The sequence below is a fragment of the Phascolarctos cinereus genome, unplaced genomic scaffold (assembly GCF_003287225.1).
Source record: "Phascolarctos cinereus isolate Bilbo 61053 unplaced genomic scaffold, phaCin_HiC Scaffold_4;HRSCAF=312, whole genome shotgun sequence".
NCBI classification, from domain to species: domain Eukaryota; kingdom Metazoa; phylum Chordata; class Mammalia; order Diprotodontia; family Phascolarctidae; genus Phascolarctos; species Phascolarctos cinereus.
Genome location: NW_027555847.1, coordinates 390,394,219 through 390,412,826, shown reverse-complemented (window position 1 = coordinate 390,412,826; position 18,608 = coordinate 390,394,219). Strand labels below are relative to the sequence as shown.

Here is an 18,608-nt window from a genome sequence, read left to right as displayed (position 1 = left end):
TATGTAGTGAGATTGAGTTACTCTGTTGGACTGAGTGGCATTCCCTAATCCAAGCCAGAGTTCAGAGTTGGTCACTTCTGGGGAAGAGGGAGTAGAGTTTCAATCCCTTGTCTCTAAACAGAGCCTCTCTTCTCCAAATCTCATCCTGGAAATACTCTCGGCCATCCTCATGCCTCCTCTCACAACTTGAAGCACTGCAGTGCTGCTGGGGTGATCTTTATACTTAAGAGTGATAGGAACATGACAAGGGAAAGATCAGGGAATAGAAAGAGGGATTTATGGAAAGTGTTATTGGGAGAAAGCGTCAATACTAACGACCTGCATACTGCTGCACTCCTGCGTAGGCCTGCTGCAGGGGGTCGGCCGCCGTGGGGCTCTGTGCTGGAGGAGACAGAAAAAAAGGAGAAGAGAGGTCAGTAGGTCCCTGAAACCTCCATGTAGCCCCTGAATCCTCCCGCATTCTCCCTGCCTCTTTCCTAGGTTCCCCAGATTCCATACTGTTTCTGAAGCTTTTTTTAAACACTTTTTTCCCTTCTTCTAGAGAGTTTCCCCAGTTTGAACTGAAATTAGCTGATGGCTTCCATGACCCCATCTTTGATAGTGATATTATATTTCCATGCATTTGTCTGGACCCCTTGGGGGCAGGGACCAGACCTGTGTGTTTGGCAGTCACTATCTCTATCTCCCTCTTGCCAGTCCTGGCCTCTAGACTGTCCCTTCAGCAAGAAATGATCTAATGACACCCAAGCAATGAGCAGGTCATACGAGGTCTGGCCATAGACTAGACAGGATTGGAGAGAAAAATAAACAAGGCTATCCAGAGAAGTTAAAGTAGTAGGGTGAGAGGTCTGAAAATTATATCGTATGAGGATCTACCGTAGGAACTGTGGATGTTTAGTGTGGAGAAGACAGGAATTAGGGTAGAATTTTATGTATAGCTTCTTAAAGTTTGCAAACTACTTGACTACATTTTCTCATTTGAGCCTCACAACTGCTCTATGAGATAGGCTTTAACCATTATTATTATTTCCATTTTACAGATGAGGAAACTGAGGCTCCCAGTGGTTAAATGATTTATCTATGGTCATACAGTTCAGGCAATGTGGCAAACCAGATGAAGTGCTGGACTTGTAGTAAAGAAAACCTGGGTTCAAATTCTGCTTCTGATGTTTACTAACTGCAAATCATATAACCTAGGTCAGCCTCAGTTTCCCCATTTGAAAAATATGAATGATAATAGCACCTATCTCATAGGGTTGTAAGAATCAGATGAAGTAATATATGTAAAATACTTTCTTTGTAAGCCTTAATGTGCTACATAAATGTGTTGTTATTATTGCTGTGAATAAAACTTTCTCTCAAGTTCCTAATCTGTCAAAGGGGGATAATAATAGGATCATAGATCTAGAGCTGGAAGGGGCCAATCAGGTCCCCCTCCCCTTTTATGGATAAGGCAACAGGCTGAGGGAGGTTCAATAACTTTACCAAAGTCACATATCACAGGTGGGATTGGAAGCCATGTTCTCTCTCTAAGGTCAATGCTTTTCCCTCTCTCCTATGATTCCTCTGACTACCTCAAAGGGTTTTCATGAGGATCAAATGTAATAATACATACAACACTTTTGCAGTTTCTGAAGTGCTATACAAATGTGTGTTGTAGGAGTGCTTTAATCACCTCAATGACCTCATTTGCCCTCTTCTGGATTTGTTGCACTGGTCAAATGCCCTTAAAATGTGCTGCCTGGAATTAGGTGCAATACTACCATTGGGGCAAGGTCAGGTCCATACTTATGGACCATACTTCATTAAATCAATCTAAGATCACATTAGCTTTTCAGTAATTTAGATAGTATTCACATTTGTATATGATTTTACAATTTGAAAAGTACTTTCATATACACTCTCTCATCTGATACTCATCTGATAGTCTTATGAGGCAGACACTTTTGGCATGTGTATGTGTGTATGTATGTATGTATGTACATATATTGATTCTATGTTATATTGTAATGCGTATTATAGTATGATGTCATACATATTCAAATATCTATTAAGCACCTACTATGTGTTGGACATTCTACTAAGTACTTTACAAACAATTATCTCATTTTATCCTCGTGATAACCCTGGGAGATAAGTTATTATTATCCAATTTTACAGATGAAGAAAATGAGGCAGAGATTAAGTGATTTGCCCAAGGTCATACAGCTTGTAAGTGTCCAGGTTCAGATTTGAACTCAGGTCTTCTTCTCGCCAGACCCCTTTGTGCCACCAGCAGCTGCCTTGTAGTCAGCTAACTGTCCTTGTTTCTCTCCCCACTCCCCCTTCCAATTACTTAGATTTTCTCATCCTGTTCTTTTGCAATTAATTTTCTTTCTTTCCTTTTTTTGTTCTAAATTTAACAAACACTCCAAAAAAGAACATTTCCACATACAAAGTAGAGCAGAAAAAAAGGATTTTGTGAAAGCACAAGTCTCTGTTAAAAACAGTTTTCCAATTAATGTTTCAAACCTCAGTGTAGGACTTCACATTTAGGCTTAATTTTGTTTCTTTTAGTATACCTTTCTAGCTTTTTTAAATTTTAGGGAGTTTAAAAAATTTCATCTATCAAATTAGTTATTTTTCCCAAATTTGGGTCACCTACATATTTAATTCTATGCCTTCATCCAAGTAATTGTTTAAAATGTTGAATACTATAGGAACAAAGATGCTGGGACAGAGCCATAAGATATTTCTTTCCAGATTGACATTGTTATATTAATTTACAAAATTCAAACCAACTATGAATTCTGCTCATATCTCTCCATGGAATCACAAAATATGGCTTTGTCAAGTTATGTACTGAATCAATATACACTATGTCTGTGAGGTTCCCTGATTGATCAATTGAGCATTATTATCAAGAAAGGAAATTGGATGAGTTTGTCAGGTCTTGTTCCTAAATGAACCTATGTTGGTTTCTAGTAATCACTGCTTTCTTTTCTTTTTAAAATTTTTTTTGAAAATTTATGTATTCTATTTTTTAATTATATATAAAAACAATTTTTAACTTCCATTTTAAAAAATTTTGGATTCCAAATTTTCTCCCTTCCTCCTTTACTTCCCCTTTCCTGACTGTAAGCAATTTGATATAGATTATACATGTACTGCCTTCTTTTCCAAATGCTTATATACTATATATTTAATAATCCATTAAAGAAAAATGTCTGAGGCTTGGAGAATGTGAAGGATCTCATTTATTTTGGTGTCTCTAAATGTCACATTTAAAGATGGCCAATTCTTTTTGCTGGATTACTTACCCCCACCCTACTCCTGGGCCCTCCCCCCCGCCCCATTTCTTCCTTCTCTCTTTCTTTCCCTTTACCCTCCTACTCTAACAGGGAATAGTTTATAGAACATGGCAGATTGTTACGAATGTAGGAAAGGAACATTTCCAAATTGTAATGAAGCAGCTCACAGATGTCAAAAGGGGGTGGGGAAATTGATATGCCATTCTGGATGGAGGAGATATGAAAGGGGTAGTCTGCCAGGGCAGAAAAGGAAAAGAAGCCATCCAAATATATCTGGGACTGGGATTTTGAGTAAGTGAGCTGAGAGGTAGATGACTATATGTCTGCATGCATTTTTGTATATGCATATGTGGATGACATAGATAAGGTCATCCTGTGCCTCTACAAAGCTCCTTGCCTGTGGCAATTACAGAAAGAAAAGCTTCTTGGGACTTGTATCAGAACCAAACATTCAACATACTCATCATCTTAAATCAGATCCTCAGATTTCTCTGCCTCTTTTTGTAAGTGGCAGTGGAATAGATTTGGAGGTAGGGAGAAGGGATGGGAAGTAGAATTAGTCCAGATGCAAATTTGGTGTTCCTGAGAGATTCTGAACTTCTTTGATCCTTCCTTCTGCATCTGACTTCTGTTCCTCACTTCCCTACTCTGGCTCCTTCTTATTTATCCAATCCCTCTCCTTTAGTATAGACTTTTCTCTCTAGACAGGCTAGTATTCACACCATTCTCCACATAGAGCATGCTCATTTAGTCCGTAAAGATTTTTTCGTACTGTTTTCTCTACCTAAAGTGCTCTCATCTTTCTTCTCTACCTGAGAAATGGACACAATGACATCTACCTACTTCTCAGGATTGTGTGTAAGAACCCAATGAGATAATGAAAGTGAAAGCACTTTTTAAAAGTTAACTAGGTTGCTCACATAATATTATTATTCTAAACAGAGTGGAGAGGATCATAGGTAGATTTATAGATTCACAGAATGTTAGACTTGGAAGGCACTTTAAAGCTCATCTAATTAAACCCCTTTTTTTAGAAATGAAAAGCTGAACCACAGAGATAAAGTGACTTGCCTAAAGTCATATAGTTGCTGTCAGAACCAGGCCTGGGACTTCAAGCCCTTTCCTCTGTTTTCTTTCCTTAGATCCCTTTCCTCTATACTGTGCTACTCCCACCAGTCAACGAGCCCTTTTCATTCAGGCCCTCTCTTCTCCATGATCCTGGATGGAAAGTAGAGATGTTTCCAGCCACTGGCTAGTTTTACCTATAATGAGTCTGTATCTAGTATGGAAGCAATTGGCCAGGAAGGAATTCTAGTTTTCCTCCTGGGTAGCAGAAGTTCCCACTGAGCTGTCCTAGGTGCTGAACAGAACTTGGCAGTACTGGGGAGAACAGTCACACATTGACCCCGCTTGCCAATTCAGAGTTCTCTCCTTATGAACCAGAATCTTGTACTCCAGGATATATTTTCCTGATTAACACTGGGAAAGAATGATCATTCCTTCAGTCCCTGGTCTTCTATTTATATCCAATTAGTCTACAGTTGCTTATTAGCTGAGTCTTGCATTTATGTACTCATCAGACTGAAAGAATCCCAAGGGCATGGCTTATGGCTCCTCTTCACCCATTAGAGGAGTGTATCTAAGAGTATAGGAGAGACAAAATAACTTATTTGCTCAAAGTTGTTCTTGAAACACTATTGCTGTTACTGTATACAATACTCTTTTGGTTCTGCTCATTTTGCTCTTAATTATTTCATGCAAATCTTTCCATGCTTTTTCTAAAATCATTGAGCTCATGTGGAAATGATGTGGTTGTCTTGTGAATTTCTGGGGGGTGATCTGCATTTCAGGTTGAATTCTGATTATGAGGTGATTTTATCTGCTTATGTTACTTTTTTTTTTGTCCTTTGATGAAGCAGTTGAAGTTATATGTCTAGTTAGCTAAGTGAGTGTGTAGTACTCTGGGGAGAGCACATTCAGTCCCCCATGCCATCAGGAAGCTTCCTGTTTGGGTGAGAACACACCTGGTAATAGAAGAATGGTCTTATTTGCTGGTCCAGAAAGCCCAGAGGCAGGGGAAATCCTCAAATGTTACTTGTATTTTGAAGAAAAGACACTATTCTTATCAGAGGTGCTGTGAGCAGCAGATCCAGTGGTCACTCTTAGCTGAGAGGGAATCAAGGGTGACCAGGATGGACTTAGGAAAACATTAGTATAGGATGACTTAGGAAATTCAGGTCTGCCTGCTCTGAGATTGGGTAGATTTAGTTTGTAGGCATTTTAAATTATCTCGTACTAGTATATGATTTATGAATATGTATATTCTTTTTTCCTTTATAAACCAAACCCTAGAAAACAACTCATGGCCTAGAGTATGTGGAGATAAAAGCAGAAGGGAAAGAAGAAAATGTAGGATATCAGGGACAGCTGGGAGGATAGCAGCAAAGAGAAGACAGAAGGAATGAAAAGGCAGAACTCTGAACACAAGCAACCAAGTTGGTTCAGCACTCAGAAAGGTACAGGAGGTTCAGTTCTTTGGTTAGGGGTTCAGGGTTCAGGAAAGGACTGAGAGGTGAAAGCCACTAGAGCTGAAGGTTCACTAGCTCTAAGAGAAATAACGGCCACCCTGGGAAACTGTCAAAGGGTCATAAAGCACTGTGTCCCTTTTAGCCTTTACACACTGTATGAAGAAATTGCTTTTCTCCTGTTATGTGTGTTTTTCCTTTCTCATTTAAGTTCTCAAATGTTGCTGCCAGGGGTACCATTGCTAAGACTCTCAAATGCTCCTCATTAAGAATCAGTGTAATTTGGTGGGATGAAACTTCTGACTTGAAGGCCATACCTTGTTTAAGAAGAACAGATTATGTAGAAGGAGGGATGGGATATTATGGAATACAATCAGGAGATTTAAAGGCAGTTTGTGAACTCAGGTTTCTTCTGATTCCTAATCCAGTGCTCTTTCTAGGATACCAGACTTTCTAGAAGGTGAATACTTTAAAGTATAAGCTGGTGAACTTGACTTTGATTCCTTGTTGTTGTTCAGTTGTTTGAGTCATATCTGACTCTTCATGAACCATTTGGGATTTTCTTGGCAAAGATAGTGGAGTGACTCACCATTTCCTCCTCCACCTCATTTTACAGAGGAGGAAACGGAGGCAAACAGGGTTAAGTGACTTATCTAGGGTCATACAACTAGTAAGTGTCTGAGGCCCGATTTGAACTCAGATCTTCCTGATTCCAGGCCTAGTGCTCTATCCATTGCACCACCTAGCTGCCCCTAGTTTGATTCCTAATAAGATTCTAAAATGGATTATTTGAAGGTGTGGTTTGTGAGCTCTTAGAAAGGAAGGCATTAGTCATCTATAACTGTCATGGGTTCAGTGAGAACTAAACATATACACCAAACTAATTTTCTTTTATTTTTTTTTAATAGTCTCCTAGATAATGTTAGAGGAATGACTTAGATAACCTTCAAATTCCCTTTTAGATCCATAGATTGAGACCTAAGTCTATGATATTTTCCTATGAATTTCATTGATTTCAGCATGGGATTTGATGACATTTCTCATATCTTCAGAGACAAGGTGAAAAGATACTAAATGAATGATAGCAGATTTAGGTGAGATCAGAATTGGCGGAAAGAAAGGACTTAGGTGGCACTGGTTAATGTTAGCCTGAAAGAGGTCTCTAGTAGGGTGCCTCAAGGCTCTACCCTTGGCAGTGTTTTGCTTGATGTTTTTACCAGTGACTAGGATGAAAAAAAATAGATGGCATGCTTATCAAATTTTCAGTTCATGCAAAGTTTAAAGGATTAGGAAATGTTGGATGGCAGATTGGGATTTTAAAAAAAGATCTGAGTTGACTGAGGTTAAAAAGATGGAATTTAAAAGGGATAAATATAAATCTTATAGTTGGTTGCAAAAATTAGTTGAGTGTGTCCAGGAAGGGAATAGCATGGCTAGGAAGCAATTTATGTGAAAAAAAAATCTTATCTGTAAATTGAGAAGTTTGTACTAGTTCTACCTATAGTATCTCTATAGTGCCTTTAGCTTGAAGAAAAAAGAAGGAATAAGCATTTATGCCACACCTACTGTGTACCAGGCAATGTGCTAGGCACTTTACAAATATTGTCTTATTTGAACTTGAAATTTGTAATCCTATGATCTAGAAGTGTTAGTGAACTGCAAACTCAATGTGAATGTGTGACATGACAGCCAAACAAAGTTCATTATCTCTTAGGCTTACTTCATAGAATCATAATTCTTGCATCTTGAGCAAGAAAGGTGATGGACCCAAGGCAGCAGGCCCTAGTTGGACCACTCTGACAGAAGTTCTGGAAGCCATGTTTTTAAAGAGAAATTCATAATCTGGAGTGACTCCAAAGAAAGATGACAAATATGATTAGGAACCACATGAAATCAGTATTTACCAAACAACTATTTATTATAAAGTAGAGAGGATGAGGTTGTGGTGGGGTGTGTGTGATAGGGATCTTCAAATATTTAAGGGACTGTTATGTGAAATAAAGGTTACACTTGTTCTATTTGGCCCTGAAGGGCAGAATTTCAGCTTAACATAAGGAAAAAATATTAATATTCAATTCAAATTGGGCCAAAGTGGAAAAGACTGTTTTGGGTCAGAAGCTCTCCATGGCTGGAGGTTTTTAAACCGACTGAATGACTACTTGTGGAGGATGTTGCAGACAGGACCTCTGCTTTGAGGTAGTAGTTCTTGCAGTTGTAAGTCTAACGGTAGGTTTTTCTCACCCCTCACACCAGGATGTGTGTGGGACATACTCTAAGAGATCCTTAGAAAGAGATGGCAGGGATTTCCTAAGGATCTCAAGTCAAAACCTTTACTACTAATGATGTGTCCTGTATCTGACAGATGTGTGGTTGAAGCCACTTCCCTTCTCCCTTAAAGGTTAAGAAGGAGATGATGAGATGAAGGACAGATACTTAAAGGTGACAGTAAATAGAGAAGGAATGGCCACATCTGGCAGGCAGGATTCAATGAACTAACAATTCTAGGCCTTTGTTATCTTGCTCATCTACATTTTTCTTGATGTAGTTTTCCTATTTATTTTCCTAAATTCCTTTATTTTCAACCCTACCGTGTTTTGGTAAGGTCAGTAGAAGAAAGGTTTTCATTCTTGGCCTGCCTGGAGATCTGGAGTGACTTAGGGTACCCCCAGGCTGAAGGGAAGGACCTCTGCATGGGCCTTTTAGTAAATAAAGAAACCCTGTATTAGTGTGAGCATGAATTCAGCTGTGTGTGCTGTCTGACATCCTGTCTGGGTCATTTCTTTGTGCTATGTCTACCCCTATTAGATCAATGGCTGAGAAGGAAGGTATAGGGTATCAGGGTAGGGGATTAGAGAAGTTTAAGTTATGGGAATAAAGGGTCAGGAAGCTGCCTTACCTGGGTATGGGTGGATTCCATTGGCAAACACGGCTTCAGCTGCAGGCTGCCCATTAGCTTGTGGGGGAAGGCCAGTAAATCCGTTCACCCCAATTGGGGATGGGATGCTAGGCACAGCTGGTGCAGTGATGCCCGGAGGGGTACTACCACCTGGGGAATAGTGGGAAGGAGAAAAAAGAGAAACACAGGCACAGCAAAGGTGAAGGATCCCAGGCTTTGTATAATACCTTTCCTCACTGGCCTTCCACTTTCTAAGGAAAGATTCAGTCTGATCTCCTCATTGTCCTCTTAACACACCGGGCTTAGTCCAATCTCTGAGCTTTCACTAGTGATATTCCTCCCTCCTCCCATTTCCCCCATACACCTGAAATGCCCTTCCAACTCCTATCCAAATCTTACCCATTCTTCAATGTTCAGATTGAGTCCCACTTCCTCCAGGAAGTCTTCTTCCTGAGTAACTAAGCCCACTGACCTCCCTTTCACTGAGTTCCTACAACACTTAAGGTCTGAATCACAGAGTGTGGCCATGTACTGTCTGGTATTTTCTTCTACTTGGTGAGTGGATGTGAAGCATGTCTGCCAGAGTAAGCTGAATTCCCCAAAGAAAGGGGGCATGTCTTCTCCTCTGTATCACAATATGATGGGGCACAAAGTTGGGAGAGCATTGGGAGCTCAGTATGGACACATTTATAGACTGAATATTTTCTCAGTTGTTTGGTCTGTGTTATCAAGTCTGGGTCCCTTTGAATGCTGTTCTTTCCCACCTCCCTCAACCAGTTCTACTAGATGGAGTTCTCAATGTTCAGGTAGACAGCCTTTGAGAAGTCAATACAGAGACTAACTGTGGGTGTCCCCATTCCCATCATGGTCTGTTTTATCCCACAGGAATGATCTGTAGGTCAGACTCAGATCAGATAATGCTGATAGTGGTGATTGATAGTGATTGTGATAAGGATGATGATGGTGATAGCAGTAATGGGGATGACAGTAATAGTAAAGACAGTGATGTTAGTGATGAAGATGGTAATGATGGTAATGTGCATGGTGATAACTGACAGTAATGATGATGGTGGAGATGTGTTCATACTGATCCTGATGACAATAATGATGGCAATGAGAACTAAGTATTTGTAATGAGGATAGTCAGGACAATAGTAGAGCTATGACAATGATGATGATGGGGATAGAGATAGTGAAATCTATCTACTTGTCTATCTGAACAATTAGAGGCAATAATAATACTAAATCTGTTACCTCCTTTTAATCGCAGTTCAAGGTCTACTCCTTAAAATAGCCTTCCTGTCTTTACTTTGGCCCATATGGGAGTCAATTCTATGAAAATGATCTCAGCAGCACTTCCCCCCCTCCCTCCATTGAGCTGCCCTAAGCCAATGTTTAGTCACCTCATAAGCAGAAAGACCCTCGTGCCTTTTCTGACGCTGCTCCTCTCTCCCCATGGGACCTCCAAAATGGAGCAACTTACCTGAGGTTGGGGTCATGGGGGCGGCCGCGAGGCCATTCATGTTGAGTGCTGCCATCTGCTGCATCTGGGCTGCGGCGAAGGCTGCCATGGGGTTCAGGTAGCCTCCCTGTGCTACGGATGCCATGATGGCCGCCTGCTGCTGCATCAGCTGGGGCAAAGGGAACGGGGAAAAAATATCACGCGCTCCCAGGTGGGGCTGCCCCCACCTCTTTGGGGGATCATGACTCCCTTTTATATAGCCCCTCATCCCTGCTATCATAGTTCTTCTCTCTGGCCCTCACAACTTCATGGCAAGCATAGTTTTTGCTCTCTCCACGAATGCCTGGGTTGGTGGTGGGGCATGGTAGAAATTGAGATGCTATGGGTCACAGCTTGAGAAAGAATATATGCCATCCTTTCAAAAGTGATTGTAAAATTAGAGGAAATCATTCCTCTCTAACTACACTGTTGAGGTTAGGGAGGGGGTATGAAACAGCACAGAGCTATCTCTTAAATTATAAATTGGGGGCATCTTGTGTTTTAAAAATTATGGTTCTAAAAAAATTATGGTTCTAGGAAATGGGGATATCCTAAAAAATGTGGATATATATTCTTGTACATGGAATGAGATGAGGTACATGGGGATAGGGCAGGGGAGAAGGGATATGTCCCAGGCTGGCAGAGCAGTGGACTAATGTTCGGTCAAATGTTGTTAGAAATATCTATGGGGATACTTTGGGTAAAGTAAGGGCAGGCTGGAGGAGAGAGATAAGCATATTGGATTATCAACAAGGATAAGTAGGAACAATGTAAACAGAAAGAGGGATGCTTAGTATATTTCAGTCTAGATATAGGAAAAGAAACATGCTCAAGAAGGTTTTCTAACAGGTGAGGGGGGGAGAGAAAGAGAGAGAGAGAGAGAGAGAGAGAGAGAGAGAGAGAGAGAGAGAGAGAGAGAGAGAGAGAGAGAGAGAGAGAGAGAGAGAGCAGCAAGAAGGAAACTTTATACTTCCAGTGACTAGTGCTTAAGGTCAGTCTCAAAGAATCATAGAACGATAGAAGCTGGAAGGAACTTTAGAAGTCTAGTTCAACACCTTTATTTTACAGATTAAGAAACTGAGGCTCAGAAAAGGGAAGTGACTTGTCCAAGGTTTCACAGCTTCTGGTGACCAAGGCAGTGTTTCACCCAAGAACTAGAAGGTAGAAGTTAGGTGCTTAGTTAGCATAGTGCCTGGCACATGATAGGTTCTTAATAAATGTTTATTGACTGACTATGAGATTAATTAACTCGAAGAATCATGACTTCAGATGTTAAGGCCAAAGGGAGGGTATGGTGACAACAGGTTGTCCCAGCAGGCACTGCTTACTACTTTAAACCTGTACTATGGTGAGATTCCCCCTGGTTCCATGCCTAGCCAACTGAGTATGTGGATTGTACTTGTGAGATGCTCCAACTGTGTGTACTTTGTCGCCTCATAGTCCCTCACAATGGAGTCATGTTCACTTAGGATATTCAACTACCTATGCTGAGAAAGATAAGGAGAAAGGTAGAACCCATGAGGAAACCAAAGAAAGCTGGCAAGTCTAGGACCCAGGGGTTTGATTTTTGATCCCAGGAAGCTCTGTACTTCTGATCTCTAGGTCACAGTTGCATAGTCCATTAGAGAGAGCATTGGGACTCCTACCCTGTCTGCTGCTTCCTGACTGTCACCCTGGCTGTGACCTTTCTGAGCCTCAGTTTCCCCATCTGTAAAATGAGGGGGTGGACTAGGTGGCCTCAAAGGCTCCTTTGGGCCCTATATCCTCAGTGAAAGGAAAGTTGAAGTTATCCAGTAACCAGATGGGGTGTGTCTCGCACAGCCATTTCTCCCTGCCTGGATAATTTCAGCTCTATTCCTCACTATCCCTGCCAGTGACTTGTTGGGTTGTAATTAGGGCTGACATTATAACAGCTATTTACATTTCTATGGAATTATAAGGTACTATCCTCATTTCACAGATAAAGAAACTGAGGCTTAAGAAGTTTAAATGTTTTGTCCAGAGTGGTACAGGCTACTCAGTGTCAGAAGTGGTACTGGAACCTAGATCTCTTTTTCCTTTAAGCCTTGTGCACTTCTCAGGTTACCAGAAGGCCTCCCTGGATGCATGATTGTGTTAGAAAAAATTTTTTATGTCTGAAGGGTTATAGAACCCAGAGACCCTGGGCAAAACTGGCCACAAGGACAATGAAATAATTAACTCTGCCTTTACCTCTTGTCTTATTCTAATTAACAACAGCAACCCACAACAAAACTATCTTTCCCCATTTGATTGACATCTTTCCTCGTAACCCTTTAGTAGACTCATATCTATTATTGATTAGCAGAGGAGACATCTGTTATGATAAGAGGGCCCTCAGAAAACTAGAAATGTCTCCTTTACAGCCTGTTGTGGGGCCTGACATTCCATTGTTATATCTGTATTCCTTTTGGTTAAGACATTGTTACCCATTAAAATAGGAATCTTCCTAGGATGGAAGTATGGGGAAGGAGGGAAGAGGGACTGTCATATGCCTAGTTTTATCAGTGATGGGAGAGGTACTGGGTGCATAAGGGGGAGCATTAATATAAAGGAAGGAAGAGGATATAAAAAGGGGTTGCTGGGAGTGGCTGATGATTTTTCTTTCTTGCCCTGAATTTTAGTCCTACTTCACCATTCTAGCTATGGGACTTGAGCAAGTCACTTAATCTCCTTTGGGACCTCAGTTTCCTCAACTGTAAAATAAGAGAGTTGGATTCAGTGGTCTCTGAGGTCTCTTCCAAACCTAAATCTTGATCCTAAGGATCTTTCTGAGCTTCAGTTTCCCCATCTATAAAATAGGGATAATAAAATCCCTGCCTTGCCAACCTCATAAGGTCGTCTTAAGCAGAAAATGAAGTAATGCCCATGAAAGTAGCTTAAAATTTTATACAAATGTGGAGTATTATTATTATTATCTCCTATTCTGCCCATGAGTTTTCCTTGATACCCACCATCTATATATATACCTACCTAGCCTCCAGGTTCTTTAGCTTTCTTTCTCATTAGGTTCCCCAATGCATTCTTCCAACTGAGCTAATTAACATACCATTCTGGGTAAAGGAGTAATTCTCACTTCTGCCTCTTCTGGAAGGCTGGTTTCCCCAGTGTGAATTATTCTCTCAACTCCCCTCCCCACCCCAATCCATGTTCTTCCCCTTCAGAAAGTATGCTCCTAGAAGAACATAAACTCCTTGAAGGCAGGTCAGGTATTGTCTTTTTTTGTTTGTTTGTTTTTTTCTCTTTGTATCCCCAGCAGCTACCATAATGCTTTTGCACATGGTAGACATAATAAATGTTATGTTGAATCAGTGGATTAAACCTCCCCCCTTAAAGAAGCTTGCCTTGATTAACCTCACAACACTTGAATCACCTCCTTAGGCAGTGTCTCAGAGCTTCAATTAATTACTCTGTTTGCATTGTAGTTATTTGCACTGTTTTACCTATTTGATTCCTGGAGAGTAGGAGTGGCTTTCTTGTTTGCTATCCAAACCAGGAACTCTCCAAAGACAGTCTTCTTCCCCCTTACTTCCTCATTGCTCCCCCCCTCCCAAAAAATTGGACTGGGGCCTCACTGGGTCAGGAGCTGTATCTCTCCCATCAGACTAGGGCTTCCTCCATCATAAACTCTTTCAGTCCCAGTAACAGCAGGGACTCTCTGAAGTTAGGGCACATGTTTCTCTTCTTCCCTCCAGCTCTTCTCCAAACAGAACTAGATATGGGGGGCCCAGGATAGATCCTAGTAACTCCCCGGAGGCCTCCTTTGCTATTTCTACATTGTTTCCTGCTATCCACCACCACCCTACCTGTCACCTCTCCTGCCCCAGAACCATTTCTACACTTACTGCCTGTGCATAGGCTCCATATGCCCCGAACTGGATGGCCATGGGGTTGAACATGCCCATCTGGCCCGCCATTTGCTGCATCCGCCTCATTGTGCGCTCCTTGTCCGTGTCTGCAAACTTGACGACCAGGCTGGATGAAGCTCCCTGAAGTGGGTGGAGGACAAGAGACTGTGAGACAGATTCCAGCTGGAGCCTCCCTCCCTCCCTCCCTCCCTTCTCTCTTCTCTCCCTCCCTGTCTCCATCCCCCAGGCATGAGATCTCCCTTCTTGACATGAATTATGCTCCTGGTTCTGAACATCTCCTTTCCTTTCTTTTCTGGTCACTGTGTTGAAATGGGTTATCTTGGGGAAATTCTTGTTTTCTCTAGGATTCTGGAATCCTAGAAAATCTCTTATGTCAAACTATGATATCTTTCCTATTATCTGGGCAGACGGAACAATGGTTCAGATTGAACAAGAGTGGATCAACCATATCATCAGAATTCCCCTAACAGCTGCCCCCCCAGTCTAATTATAGAGTGATTCCAATAGTACATTTGGTTATCCTGATTCTTAGATCATTAGAGGGAGAAGAGACCTTAGAGGTCACCTAATGCTGCCATCCCATTTTACAGATGAGTAAAGTGAGGTCCAGAGCTTTTAAATGACTTTCCAGAGCCACACAACTAAGTGTCTGAGGCAGGATTCAAACCTCAGTCTCCTAGTTCCAAATCCAGTGCTCTTTCCGCTATATTATGCAGATTGACCCAGGTTAATATCAAATTGATGTTAAAATGATAAAGCACACCATTGTGCCTTCTGTGAACACAATGGTAGTATTGGTGGGATAAGAGGAAGTGTGGAGAAGAGGGGTGTTCAGGGCTATAGTCTGCAGCCCCAGTATACGAAATCCACCAGTTATGGACAACCAGGAGTGGCTTCATTCGTTAAAATAATATGATCTGGCTAAAATTAATGTCAATGATGACAGGATCTCTCTAGACCCGCACAAAAGGAACAAGGAGATGAGAGTCTAGGATGTTCAAGCAGTCTATTCAGAGCTAAATTTAAGCATTTAGTCATCTGACTGGCCACTCTTTTTTCTTTCTCTCTGCCTGCTTCCAAATCACTCCAGAACCTCTCAGCCCCAGGGCAACAGAGAAAAAGGAAGCTCCCTGAAAGATGCTGGACTAAGAGTCCTATTCCAGGAACCAGGAGACCTGGGTTGGATAGCAAAGCACATTGTATTTAGTACACTGAATTTCTCTTTGTGTTTTTGCTTTGTGTGTGTGTCTCTCTCTCCTTCTTTCTCCATATGTATGTGTGTGTATATATATATATATATATACATATATGTATATAATTTACATATAAACACGTGTATATATGGCATAGTAATCATATAATTTGTTTTTGTTGTACAGTCATTTTTCAATTGTGTCTGATTCTTCGTGACCACATTTGGGATTTTCTTGGCAAACATACTGGAGTGGTTAGCTGTTTCCTTCTCCAACTCATTTTACAGATAAGGAAACTGAGGTAAACAGAATTAAGTGACTTATCCAGGATCACACTGCTAGTAAGTGTCTGAGGCCAAATTTGGACTTAGGAAGATGAGTCTTCCTGACTCCAGGCCCAACATTCCGTCCACTTTGCTTCCTAGTTGCCTATATATAATTTGACACATTACTGACTTGTTAAATGATCTTGCTTAAGTCATTTAACATCTCCAGACCTTAATTTTCCTAACATCTCGCAGGAGAATTATGAGGATCAAATTTGAAAAATGACACAAAATGATTGGGAAAGTAGAAAAGGCTATACACGTGTACCTGAGGTAGGATCATAGACTTTAGTTAATTGGAAGGGACCATTGGAAATCACCAATGATCAAGCCCTTCATTTTGCAGATTGGGAAACTGAGGACCAGTGACTTGGGCAAGGTCACCCAGCTTAGTAAGTAGTGGATGTAGGATTTGAACCCAGGTTTTTGGACTACAAATCCACCACTCTTTCCAGTACAACATGCTGCCTCTCTGTACAGAGCATTGATCATTGTAATTGTGATGATTCCTAGATTTTTGCTAGAGGGTGGGCTGGAGAGTCCATCCTAGGTGGGAAAGAATGATCTCTTGTGATATGAAGTTCCAAATTAGGGGAATTATGTCATAATTTGCCCTTCCTTGCCACCCCTCCCAGTTTCTAGTCGATTTCCTTCTTGGTAAGTGGATGGATTTTGGAGGTGGGAGAGTCATTGATCCTCCCAGATTCTGCTCATAATTATGGCTCTTTGACTAGTGAGTTACCTAATGCACACAATTCCTGCTAATGATTACTGGCCATGGGCCCTAATGAGTCTATAGCATGGACATACTCTGGGACCATTAACCCCAGTGAGTGGAGCCTATTGCTATTTACTGTAAGGGAACTGACTGGTCTGGGATCTCCTGTTCAGAGCCTATACTGTCTCAGGGCAGAGGATGTCCCATTTGGACTCAGTCCCTCTCTTTCCCCCAGTCCTTCTTCCTTGTCATGCCTCTTCTCTGTCTTGCCTTTACCCTACCTTCTGCCTTCTCTACCTCTATCTCAGCCATGCCTCCACCATTTCCTCTTTTTCCCCCTTCAATTTCTTGATACTGAACTTCCTCCCTAACTCCCTATTTTACTCAGCCCAACCTTTCCTCCTCTCTGCTCTGAAAGGGCAAGGCCTTTTTCATAGATTGATTTTCCTTCTTCCAAGCCCTTATGGAGAATCCTACTCTTGGAACTTGTTTGTGGCTTTTTATTTGTGTGAGAGTTTGTATGTGTGGGACTGTGTGTGTGTGTGTGTGTATGCGCATATATGTGTGTATATGCAAGTACACTGCAAGTATGTCATATGAATTGTGTTGAGCTGGGGGCCTCACTAGCCTGGCCATGTTCCCCCTTGCCCTGCAAAAAGAAGAAAATGAATGGGAGTGGATGGTGTGAGCTCTCTTCTTTTCCCTATCCCCAACCCTGGGGCCTTGGTGGCAAAAAACTAATTTCCTATCCTATCAGTGGCCTTGAAATAAAGTCTTTCTAAAGTCCAGCCCCTTGTGAAATCTGAGCAAATCTGAGCTTCAACTCTTGAAAAAGTGGCAGAGCCTTCTTGGTGCACTGAAAAGAATGGGATTTGCAGTCAGGAGACTGGGTTCAAATCTTAGCCCTGGCACTTACTAGTGAAGTGATTATTTTGAAGAAAGTGATTTGTGGGCAACATATGATCAGAATGTGAGTTATTATGAATCGAACTCTTTCTCTTCCTGTTCCCTACCGGCAATAAAAAGGTAATCTCTTAAATTTGAAGAGAAAGGTTTACACAGAACTTTCTTCACAACCATCTTGAGAGTAGGGTTTCTGTTTTGTTTTGTTTTTTCTTCTTCTGTCCAGACTTGAGATGTCTTCAGGATTAGGAGCTCCCTATATGGAAACTCCATCCACCAAAGCTTATTGTCAATTTCTCTGTATTTTACCATCTTGAAAAGTTGCTTGGGATCCTTGAGAGTTTCAATGTTTGTCCAGAGCCACATGGTTAGTATGTATCAGAAGCAGGAATTCATCCAGGTCTTCCTGATTCCAAAGCTGGGCCTCTACCACCACATCACCTCTACTTTGGGTGGAACCTGCCTAACGTGTTCCTAGCATTGTAAGACCATAATAGTGAGACATGGAAAGTCACTTTTTCCTATGCCTCTGTTTCTTCCTCTGGGAAATGAAGAAGGAAATGACCTCTGAGGTCTTTCCAACTTTAACATAAGATGGTATCATTACTTTCCTTGGGGCCAGCACAAGGTCCAGAATATTTTTGCCAATGGCAATTGTTGGTAAATATCCATTTCTGACCCTGCCCCAGGCACTGGATCTTAGAATCACTGAGCAGCAGAGGTATCAAAGCTGCTCAGGTCAGTTCCATTTTTCAAACTACAAAAGCCAAGGCACAGGGCTGAGAACAACAGATTGCACTGGCAAAACTTTTTCCTGGAATGAAAATGTAACTTGTAAATAGCACTGATTGGAGTGCTGTATTGTAGGGCATTAGCAAAGAGTGGGGGATGTTAAGTGTTAAGGATGAGCCGTCAAAAGGTGACCTAGGTGGTTGTCAGATCTGGCAGTCTGTGTTGGATAGGGTGTAGACATTCCATTCACTAGACTCATCTGTCCATCATCTCAGCTCTGCTAATAAGGAGAGAGCTAGCAGAACCCCTTATGGTAGGACACTGGACAATGGAAGGTCCAGTATTGGAGTAGGGATTTTGAAACGGGAAGGCACAGTGGATAGAGTACTAGACTTAAAGATAGGAAGACCCGAGTTCCAATCCTGCTTCAGTCACTGAATAGCTGGGCAAGTCACTTAACCTCTGTCATCCTTGGTTTCTTAATCTGTAAAAAGGGGAAAATAATAGTACCTACCTTTTAGGGTTGTTGTGAGGATCAAATGAGTTAATGTATGCAAAGTACTTTGCAAACTTTAAAGCCAGAGATAAATGTTAGCTGTTGAGGGTAGGTTAGTATTGGTTTACCCTTACAGAAAAA

General features: G+C 41.4%; 1 protein-coding gene across 21 annotated transcripts in view; it reads right to left on the bottom strand.

Moving 5' to 3' along the window:
• Nucleotides 1-18,608, bottom strand: part of CELF4 (CUGBP Elav-like family member 4) — a 583,999-nt gene that overhangs the window by 34,135 nt on the left and 531,256 nt on the right. For 13 of the 21 annotated variants that reach the window (XM_078153279.1, XM_020985716.2, XM_020985717.2 and 10 more), the window contains 4 exons: nucleotides 14,076-14,219; nucleotides 10,195-10,342; nucleotides 8,712-8,861; nucleotides 316-381 (listed from right to left, as the gene is read on the bottom strand). In XM_078153279.1, coding sequence (XP_078009405.1) covers nucleotides 316-381; nucleotides 8,712-8,861; nucleotides 10,195-10,342; nucleotides 14,076-14,219 — 508 coding nt within the window. The remainder of the gene's footprint in view (nucleotides 1-315; nucleotides 382-8,711; nucleotides 8,862-10,194; nucleotides 10,343-14,075; nucleotides 14,220-18,608) is intronic. The other 8 variants (XM_020985719.2, XM_078153281.1, XM_020985724.2 and 5 more) reach the window with 1 other exon arrangement.